Below are 11543 nucleotides of genomic sequence, written 5' to 3'. Positions count from 1 at the left end.
AAAAGAAGTCATTTGGTCCTAAGTAAGGACTATACGGTAGATGCCTCATCAAACTGAGAGTTTGAGTGCTTAAAAATACTGTTGTTTCATTCGATGGGTCGACGGGCGATTGGTTTCTGGTCAGATTTTGTCTGCGAACAACTTTTATTGCATTCGGCTCATGTGGAACCACCCATACAGTCTACTACAGTTTACTTCAACCTCAACTGAATTCACTGCCAAAAATTTAATTCAATTCATCGATGCACTTTTGCTGACTTAATCCACGTCCAAAGCTGCAAAAATAATCGCGCTAAATATTTGCGATTTAATTCTATTTTTGGCTGAGATGAATATTTTAAGCTACTGTAAAGTACACAAATAGCGCTCGTATGTCAAAATGTTCTAGGTATGTAAGTACATATATCATCAAAAATGTCAAACTTTACGATAAAGTTGTGAGCGGCCAGATTGAAACACTAGGATTGCCAAATCCTGGTATATAAAAAGCAAATTACGAATTATTAAATACTGGTATTTTGTCTCAAGCCTAAGCTTTAGCCTGCTTTCTTCTGAGTTTATTGTCATATTTTTCCGCTTTCAAATTGAAATATCATCGATACTCACTAACCTATCTCCATAGTCTTATAGAATCCACCAGCATAGAGGACAAATATCTCACACCTAAGCCCACCAAATAATTCCCCACAAAATTTTACACACAGGATGCAAGTTTGTCTTTTCAAGTAATAATTTATTTTTATTTTTTCAAAACTCCAAAAGTCGTTTTAATGCTTTTTTACAAGCTTTGGCGAAAATGCAAAAATCGAAAGAGTGTAAAACCCGATATTTTTGGACACACTATTTGATTGCTCACAATTATTTAAGCTATTAATCATAAGTTATTACAAATTTCGGTAGAAAAATCGATTGCTAAAACTACTTGTGGTGCTTACAATAAATATCCCTATTAAAATCACAGTTACAGAATAGGAATTCACTAAATTCTGGCGCTTATTCAAAATGCAAAGATTCGGCACGGACCTAATACTAACATATATATATATATATATTTACAATAATCAAAATACTATGCTTTCGTTAAATTAACTCTGTACTTATCTACTTATGAACTCACACTACGACTATATTAATTATAATATTTGCGTTTCACGAACTCGCATTCGTGCTAAATGTACAGTCTCATCACAGCAGCCCCATCAATTTCATGTTCTGATGCAGAATCATCTGATGTACGTCGTTGAAGACCTTCCGCACGCAACTCGTGTCGGTGGCGACGGTAAAGTGATAGTAGCACTCTCGCCTCGAGTAGTCAATGTTATTTCGAGAATTGCGCTTGAACGGCTCATGCGTGATGTCGATGAGCTTGTGCTGTATGAAGCGCTTCGTCCAATCCGACTCATCGAAGTAGTTGCCTTCTTGCGGGGAATTGCAGAAATCCTCAAAGTCTGGGAAGTAATCGACGATATGCTTACCAGCGCGTATCTTGCGCTCCATCACGTCCTGCTTGTTCAGGAAGACTATGAAACCGGCGGAGGCGAGAAAGCGATTTTGCCATACGCTCCGAAACAGATTGAGCGCCTCTTGCAGACGATTCTGACGCGGGTCCTCACGCAGACTCTGATCAAAGTCACCGCAGGAAATGAGAAAGAGCACAGCTTGTATACCCTCGAAGACCTGTATCCATTTGTTGCGCTGGTCGCGCTGACCGCCCACATCGTACATGCGGAACTCTTGCACACCGCCGCCCATGGTGCGTGGCACCTTCACCTTGAATGTGATCTGATGTATGCCGGTGGTGATCTTGCGACTGTGCAATATGTCCTCGGTGGATGGTATGTATTCGGGGTCGGAGATGCGTTCGAAATTGTCGAGGAAACTAAAAAGAAAAGGACGTTCATTAGTAATCTGTTGTAAAGTGTAATTAATCACATGTGATGATTTCAATTCAATTGGGAACTTACTATTTCGTGCTGTCCAGCAGTGGAATCTCATTGGAGCGTTCGAAACACGTTCGAATGCCAACATCGTTCCACAGAGTTATTATGTGATCGCAATATTCCTATAATGGAAAGAGAAAAAATGTTTAATTACATGTTTTCATTTGATTTTGTCATTTTTTAATTGCACAACTCTATGTTTACACTACCGTTATCTAAAATCAATAAGAAACCAATTTCTTCGCAGCAAAAAAAACAGGTTGTCAATGGGTTAAGAACACTTAGCTTAACGGAATGTTTCAAATGAATTCAGCTAACAGCACAACAGACCCCTACTTCTACTCCTTATCCCCCTAACCACTACTAAGCAGGTGCTTGGAAAATCTTGCACGTATATCTACTCTGATAAGCCTATCTATCAGCACGACCGCAATACGTGTAGAACTGGCGCTATGAATCATCGGTTTATTTAATGTAGATTTTTAGTCTTGTCGTTCTGAATAAGCGATTTTCTTAGCAAAAAAAAAAAACAATAAGAAAAGCAGCATCTAATATGGAGTTAATTTGAAGCCCAATAACGTCTCTCCATCTCTCTACATATACATTTTTCTCAGCTCTCATGATAAATGCCTTAACGGGAATTCTAACTCATTCCATTTGGTTTCTCGTTTTATCTCTTCAATCGACTGAAAACGGGATCCACGGAGCGACAATTTCAGTTTGGGAAACAAGAAAAAGTCTCACGGAGCCAAATCTGGTGAATACGGTGGTTGATCGATGGTATTCATTACGTTTTTGGCTTTAAATCCGGGCACAATCGTGGCTCGATGCGATGGTGCATTATCATCGTGTAAAATCCATGCATTTTTCTTCCACAATACCGGCTATTTTCGACGGATGTTCTGACGCGAACGCCTCAATACGGCCAAAAAGAACTTCTTATTGACCGTATGTCCCTCCGAAACAACTTCATGATGCACCAAACCACGAATATCGAACAAAAACAAAAAGCATCTCTTGATTTTTGAGGGGCTCTGGCGTGGTTTTTTGGGTTTCGGATCGTTTTTCCCCCTCCATTCCGAAGATTATTGACTTCTTTGCATGTCAAACTCATAAGCTCATGTCTCATCGGCAATTCTAATGCTCTCCATGACTGTTGGATCGAAATACGCACCAGCAAGCATGTTCAAACAGACCTGTCTACTGTACACTTTTTGAAAAAAAATCTGCTTTATCGGGACGAGTCGAGCAGGAACGCATTTCATGCTCAAAATATCTACCAAAATCATTGGGACGAACTCGCAAGAGATGTCTTGCCAATTTTCTAACACTTGCCTGACGATTTTCAAGCATTATATCCTTCACGTTTTTAATATTTTCATCAGTTGAAGAGGTCGAAGGTCGTCCAAAACGAGGCATGTCTTCAACGATCTCTCGACCTCTCGTCTTTGAAGGCTTTGTACCACTCGGAGGCTTGTGTTTTTGATAAAACTGAATCGCCGTAAGTCTTTTCCAACATTCGCAAAGATTACGCACACAAAAATGGTTAGAAATACAAAATTTTGAAACAGATTCTTTGTTCGAGATTTTTATCCAATGTAAAAATCGCAACGCACTACTGAGGTGCACCGACTCAAGCAGCTGCTGTAAACAAACTGGTTGACAGATCGCGCTCATATTTGGCATGGCAATTAAGGACGGTCCCACCAACTTAGAAATACATCTTTTTGAAATATCATTTACCCACACTGGAAATGTGGGTATTTCCTAATTTTTTCGATGCAAACGTTTAATATTATAAATCTCACAAACTAATCATTACTTTATCAGTCATAAAAATCCATTTTTTGTATTAAAAAGCCTGGCATTGTGTTGGAAAGTGTTGATAAGGAACCAACACTTGGCTGTCCGCGTAGAACTATGAAGCAAAACTATGGAATGTAGACTTGTCATAAAGATAATCACATCCATGATTTTGTATTACCAAAAGCGGTTATATGCGAAACTGTTTCGAAAATTGTTTAAATGAATTATCGTACAAGTAATATGAAAATATTGCTCATTGCTAGAATATACAATATCTAAGAATGGAATATTTATATTGTTTACTTTTCTTTTCTACTTCATCTTTAATAGTTATACATTGTGGTGTTCTGAAAATGAAACACTGTATTGGCGAAATTTGTTTGTATTTATTTTGTGCCACATCACAATCAATATAATCTAAGAGCCCAAGTGCCTACTCTGCGATTATATTTGACGTAAATTTAATGTAAATATACACACATATGTTTACCTACATATGAACAACTTCTCACCTTAAATGCCAGTAAAGTCCAGCAGCGATATGAGAATTACTTTTATGACATATGCCAAAAGGAGGAAATATCAATTTCATTAATGAAACTGAAAAATATGAATGAATTGTGCTAGAAATTAAACAAAATTTATAAAATTGTATGCAGTAACTTCAAATTGGAGCTTGTTACTCAATAATCTGATACTCAAACCTCAAACATTAATCTATAACCCCGAAAACACGCTTGAAAGTCTTACGAATTCTATGTAAGTTGTGTCTTTCGAATTCTAAGTTGTGTCTTTCATAAAAACCTTATATGACTTTGAAAAATAATTATTAAATGCAAAACCTACCTCATTCATGTATTCCGGCGCTTGATCGCCCATTGAGAGTATATAGTCTGCGCACTTTCTACTCGCTATGCTCTGATACTGGATACCCAATATGGACATGTGCTGCACCAGCTGATAGATGGATTCGTGGATGTTTTGGTATATCTCGGGGATTTTGTCACAGCGTTCTCTGTAATGAGAAAATAATATAAATAGGCATAAGTATATATGCAAATTGGTGTTGGAAAATGATCAAGAGAGAAATTCTATACATATAAATCTAAGCCTAGAAAATTAACCTAAATCCAATACATTTAGTTACATAAGAAAAAGTGTAGAACAGCGTGGTTTATATTGTTTTGGAATATTTCTGATATCTATAACTTGACGGCAATAATATTACATAATATATTCAACTTTGATTTAGTGTTAGCTTCATTCGCAGATAAAATCTTCACTTGGCTGAGTGATTTTCGGAATCTGAATTTCCTGCGTGCTTTGCGGAATGCTGTTTATCTACTGCTTCTATTTGCTGATTCTGCGATTAGTCTCGCATAGTTGTAAAAAAATTTTAGCTCTCTCGCAGACACACCTCTTTTCTAATTTGCTGAGTTCCAACCAGCCTTGCGGGAGGCACATAATTAGCGATCCGATGAAGAAACTCCGACTAATTTCAACAGCTTTTAATCGCATTTAACGTCAGTACAATAAGCTTTCATAATCATTTCATATAAACGACTTATTCTAGTCTAACGCTTAGGTGAGCTTACGCTCTCGTCAGCGCTCATAGGCAACTTACTCGTCTGTGTATCCATTTATGTGCAGAATGCGCATTTGCTTGATGATCGTCGTCTTGCCGGACTCCGCTGTGCCTAGCAGCAAAATTTTCACGGCCTCACGAAACGATTTGCGCACCTCGGTGAACTGCTGCTCCACATCCTGCGGCGTTGTGTGGAACTCGTCCGGCACTTGCGGCTTCGTATGACGTAGACAACGTAAGAGTCTATAAATACAAAAAATGATAGCAAATAAGTACACATGAAATTGTATGACTTCGCCGAAAATAAACGAAAGCATGAACAGAATTAGCGCAGAACAAACGCTTCCACGCGCGCACTATTTGTCCGTTGGACCAATTCAAATATTTACAAAGGGGTTTACTTTAGTCGACTTGCGACCGTTAATTCGTAAATGCTTCGCGGAATTCGAGATTAGTAATAAACCTGGTTCCGGGTATTCATTACTCGTAACAAAACAAAAAGTGATTTCCAAAAAACAGCCGAAAAGAACACGCGTTAATTAATTGGCAAATGTAAGTGGTTGGCGTGTGATAAATTGCTTTGCGCGCCGATGATAGTGGGTGGTTTCCGCTTGCTTCCAAAAATGTACATTTTATGTTTCGTTAATTGAAAAATAATTAGTAAATATAATGGCTGTTTGATCAACATTACTTAATGAAATGGTGTACTTTTCGGCTTGTTACGTTAATTGCCACGGCGAAGCGACAATTGCTGAGCACATATCTAAACAGTTTCACTTTTCGATCTATTTTTATGATATTTCTGCATTTCTGTTGTTAGGTATTCTATTTTGAGGCGTGCGATCTTCATTTAAACCATATTTTAGTGCGAACTCAGTCTGATTAATCCGTCTGCCACTGCGAGACTTTTATGGCATAAATCATGATAAAACCGCATGTGTGTGGGTCTAACGGAAAGTGCTATTTTTTATCAGCTTTCAGACATACATATGTCAGAGTTGCTGTTACCCGCTACTTGCGCCATGTATGATTCAGCGCCCATCAGTCGCCCTAATTGATATCACACCGACGGTTTGTGAATTCAGTATAAGCGCCTGGGATTAGCGAGACATATTGGGTAACGTTTCGTGTAATGTTTCGGGTAACGTTTCTGGTAACGTTTCGGGTAATGTTTCGGTAAGGTTTCGGGTAAAGTTTCGGGTAACATTTCAGGTAATGTTTCGGGTAACGTTTAGGATAACGGTTTGGGTAACGTTTCAGGTAATGTTTAGGGCAACGGTTTGGGTAACGGTTTGGGTAACGGTTTGGGTAATGTTTCAAGTAACGTATCGAGTAACGTTTCAGGTAAAGTTTCGGGTAACGTTTCGGATACAGCCCACTCATGCTGATTAAATGTTTATCTTGAATATTTATATTACTGCTGAGTATTATAAAGTCACCATTGTAGCAGACTTTAATTTGCTTATGTTTGGAAAATGACGGTTAGTCATTTCCTAATGAATGAGTGATATTTTCTCCTACTAGCCAAAATTCACTCAATTCGATTGAAAACAGTTGTAAGGAACATCTAGAAACTTCCTAACATTTACTTTGCGCAACCTTTTTAGATAATAAATCGACAATAGACATTGAACTTTCGCATAGAAATTGAAAAAAGCGAACCCTTCTTACACAAAGAATGTATTCACACATACTCCCAGATATGTACATACATATGTATGCAAGCAACACAAACATATAAGTATGTACACTCTTCTTTGCTAAATTTTACTTGAACACAAACAACAATAGTACAAATCATTGCACACTTTGTACCCAAGGTCTGTCATCAAAATTTCCTAGCTTCATATCTTAACAATTCGATTTCGTTTCCAACAACAATAAATACCAACGCATACTTAATTTTTTATCACATAATTAAACAGAGTTTAGTTATAAATCAGTCATTCAAGCAGAACCCACTCACTTACACGCACACACACACATACAAATGGAGCTACAAATCGACTAACACAATTTTATAACTTTACGTTGGACATAAACAGACACACACATGTATGTATAAACTCGTACATCAGTGTGTCCACACAGCGGCCAGTTATTTACGGATATTGACGCCCTCAAATCCCTGCGTTTGGGCGAGCCGCTTGAGCGCTGCGCTGCTATTTACGATACCTTAATTATGCAATTAACCGAAATGATTAGACAGATATGATATGTGGATGCGCGGGCGTATGATAAAGCATGCGAGTAAACAGTTAGTCGCATAATCATTTGCGCCACCCACGCAACGCGACATTATTTCGGCGCGAAGGTTGCTTGTAATTGAAATAATTTTGTTTATATCGTGAAACAAAAATAGTACTTCATATGAGCACCGATAATGTAAATACTATGCATCCATCACTGCCTGGGCTGCTGATCACTGTGGAGAACGTGACTAAAACATTTTCGCTTTTATCGGTTTTCCTTTTGATTTTTTTTAGATAAAAGGTGAAGTGTTTGTGCGAGCTTCGGTTTTTCCCTTTTGACGTGGGTTTTTTCTATTACTTGTTACATATCCTATATGTATGAATGTTTTTCATTGATTTGTCTGGTGCATAATTTATTTATTTATTTCAATGTATATATTGAACAATATCTGGTATCACCGGAGCTTCGGTTCTTTCTTTGATGTTCTTTACAGTTAGAATTTTGAAAGTATCGATTTATTTATTTTATTTTCTTAAGCTACATATGTTTGAGAATACACACAGAAAATTTCATATTGTTCCGGTGAATCTTTTCGAAGTTACACGTAAATTTTGGAAAGGTGTTTCAGAGTACTTGGAAGCACAAGGCCAAACTTTAAACGCGTTTTTCTTAAAATTATGTTTTCGGTGACCAACATTACTCGAAAACGGCTAAACCGATTAGCCTTAAATTTTAACACGAGCTTCTTAAATATATATTTTCGTAACAAAATGAAGATTTTTTCTCACCGAAATATCTTTTATAAACAATTTAAGGCCGAAGGAAATTTTGTTAAAAAATCAATGTTTTTTGAGAAACCGCCAATTTGTCAAAAAACTTTATTTTGCTTATTCCTACTATTGATTAAGTACTAGATTTAACATTACTTTAACGAAATCTGTTTAGTTTTCTAATTTCAGAGGATCCAGTTCAGAGATCTAGTGGTCAAAGCAAAAAGTCTCTTTTGAGAGGAGCACCCGGAGATCACTAATTTACTAATACTAAGTCTGAAAATGCAGCGGATCAATAAATTTAAAAAATTTCTCAGAAGACAATCTGTAAAATTCACATTTTTGTGGACTTCTAACTGTATATAACCCCCGTTTTCAGTTTTTCAGTAAAAGAGAATCTCACACCCGCTAACGGTAATTTTTTTGAATTGCGCATGATTAAAAATTTCTTTAATTTGTGAAATAAAAAACCACTTAATCTAATAGAAAAAAGAACGGCAATGGTTCCAAGCCTGAAAAAAGCTGCAATACAGCGGAAATGAAAGCTTGAAATTTTATTGAGATTCACACCTCAAATTCGCCGCCACCCATATACCACTTGAACACAGACGCAGTTTGAAAACACAATGCAATGAACGAAATCTATATAATTTTGAACAAGCCATTTCCCTGAAGGCAGATTCTACTGATAAGGTCAAAGTAAAAGTCAAAAAAGTAGGCGCTTGCTGAAAGACTTTCAAACAAATATGCTTACAGGGTGTCATTTAGCTGATATTCACCGCTAAAGTAGACCCACTGTAATGTTAATAAATACCACTAAACTGAGTTCACTGCAAAAGACGCCTTTTCTGGCGCTTTCAGCGTTAAAAAAATACTTTATGTTAATCTACCTCTAGCATTACTGGGCTTAAATAGATTGGACGTCGAGCTTAAATTTGCACCAGCTGGAAAACACCAACCAACTATGTAGTCTACCCAGACTTGTTTGTGTTTCGTTGTGTTTACAGCTGAAGCGCATAACTTCCCTTCATAAATTAATCAATCACCGAGTCAATGGTCACTTGGCTGGCAATAGCCGCAATACCAAGTGATCACATGCCAAGTCAATAAAAAAGAATCTTAACTTTCGATGTTTTATGGCTTCGTAACGACCACACACACACACACGCATACATATATATGTAAAAATATACATACGTACACATGTACGCAATATAACGGTAAATATTGACCGATAAACGCTTGTTTGCTGTGTAACTCTCTGATGTGCGAACAATGCTGCAAGCACACATGTTTGTGTGCGTGTGTGTGTGTTGGCTTTAATTGCTTGTAAGCGCATAAATCTTCGACTCACCTTAACTTCATTTTGGCCAACGTTGTTGTAAATTTTTGGGTGTCAGCAAATGTTGATAAAAATAATATTCGAAAGCACTTCTTTGTGTGTGTGTGTGTTCAAGCAGTCCTGCGCACTCAGCTTATTAGCACTAACTTGATTCGGCTTTTTATTGCCACACTTCTTTATGATAAATGTTGTAATGTTTTTGCACAATTGTTTTTCGTTTAGTTTTAGTTCTTTTTCTTTTGTTTTTGTACACTAATTCACTCGTCGGTTCACTTTAAGGCACGCACTCACGCACTGCAAGTCTTTGTCTGAGAGCTGAAAGGGAGTGTCTCTGTGTGTGTGTTTGTTCTGACTTTGTCTAGCGAAATTCACCTCGGTACACTTTGGATTGCGTGTGCTAACGCTATGAAATCACTCGCCCAACTGTGGCCCGTGCTCGCCGTAACAATCTTTTAAACGACGTCGAATATCGCACGGCACAGCTCACCACAGTGCGCCGTTATCGCGGGCAATTATGATTATTGTACAGAAATTGCTGCTGTCCTATCGATATCGTACAAATTGCTTGTACGCCCGTCTAATTTATGGTACACAGCAGATAAGATTATCACTCTTTGGCTCTGTATGCCGTACAGCTGTTCGCCTGCCTGCCCGGAGGGTGAAGTGTGTTTCGCCTGCCCGCGCAGGCTGTTAGTAGGCGTCGAAGCGCCGCCCAATGACATTTCCACCGGCAGCAGCCCGCCGCGCACCTGAAGTGCCACCTAAAGCGGCGGCGCAATCGCCGTTTTGTTTCCTTTTGCTTGCAGAGTTGTCGCGGCATTAGCGCTCTCACTTGCATGTGTGTGTGTGTATGCATGGGTGAAATTGCTGCAATGCGACGGAAAGGAATGTGGCGCGCAACGTGTGGGGGCGGGCTGCTCGGAGCCCTTATCGCTCTGCCGCTGCGCACATTCCGCGCGCAAACATGGATCCCTCCTCAAACGACGGCTGACTTTGCATATTTTGCTCGCCACTTGAAGTGTTTTCCGATGGCTCGCACACATGGGCACTGGGCTAGCGGGCCAGCGGGCCAGCGGCTGCAAACACACCGCACACTTGCGTATTGGATATAAAAACAATGGACGGCTAAAACAATTTGTAAAGAGACAAACATGTTAATAAGTGCAGGTATGTTTGTGCCGCCCTCCGCCGATAAGCGCGAAATGAGTTGAATGATTTTCGCAAAACAAAAATCATAACACTTAAGCACGGTGGCCCACCTGCAACATCAACGACAAGAAGGGGCACTTTCCCACTGCTGTTGATAGCAAACCCCTCCACCTCTGCGAACAAGTGGATTTTAAGTATGAAAATCAGAAATCACATCTTCAAACAACTCTAGCCTTTTAACGAGCAATTCGCTGGGGAAGAAATCTATTTGATTTGTAGTTGTAGAGGAAGTACCCCCTTTTCAAGGTTTTAGAAGTGTGAACCATACTCAACTCCGGATTTTATAGGTCGACAAAGCGCTTTGATCCCAATGCAAATCAGCAAATCAGTGTTTTATTTCTAGAGAAAGTGGGAACTCTGAGGTCAAAAACATATCTCGCAAAGGTTAGAAACAATCAAAAACGAAGTGTTGAGATGTTTCTACCTCGTCTTCTTACAATCTTCAATAATTGGTATGGTCGGCAAAAATTCTCGAAGCTATATTCTCTTAGCTGCGTCCAATGGACGTCGCTGCTGGTATCATTATAACTAGGTCTTGGTTGTGCGAGCAGGCGTCGACTAGCTAAGTCAAAGGTACATATACAGTCTCCTCTTCCTGGTAAGATGACTTCTTAATTGGCTGGTTGTTACTGTTCATTGGGGTAGGCTTTTTACGTGGCGGGTCCCAAACCCAGCGCACAACCCTATGCAGGTGATGT

The 11543-nt window shown here is 38.8% G+C and overlaps 1 protein-coding gene across 1 annotated transcript; it reads right to left on the bottom strand.

Moving 5' to 3' along the window:
• Nucleotides 1-724: 724 nt before the first annotated feature.
• LOC126763693 (guanine nucleotide-binding protein G(f) subunit alpha) lies at nucleotides 725-10071 on the bottom strand. Its single transcript, XM_050481434.1, has 5 exons — nucleotides 9649-10071; nucleotides 5371-5574; nucleotides 4593-4761; nucleotides 1965-2062; nucleotides 725-1879 (listed from the first exon to the last, which is right to left on the bottom strand). The coding sequence occupies exons 1-5, from the start codon at nucleotides 9657-9659 to the stop codon at nucleotides 1186-1188; spliced, it is 1176 nt and encodes a 391-aa protein (XP_050337391.1). The 5' UTR covers nucleotides 9660-10071; the 3' UTR covers nucleotides 725-1185.
• Between the last annotated feature and the right edge of the window lie 1472 nt (nucleotides 10072-11543).

The sequence above is a fragment of the Bactrocera neohumeralis genome, chromosome 6 (genome assembly GCF_024586455.1).
Source record: "Bactrocera neohumeralis isolate Rockhampton chromosome 6, APGP_CSIRO_Bneo_wtdbg2-racon-allhic-juicebox.fasta_v2, whole genome shotgun sequence".
Lineage (NCBI taxonomy): Eukaryota > Metazoa > Arthropoda > Insecta > Diptera > Tephritidae > Bactrocera > Bactrocera neohumeralis.
Note: the sequence above shows the minus strand (reverse complement) of the source record. Positions and strands in the feature narration are given on the sequence as shown.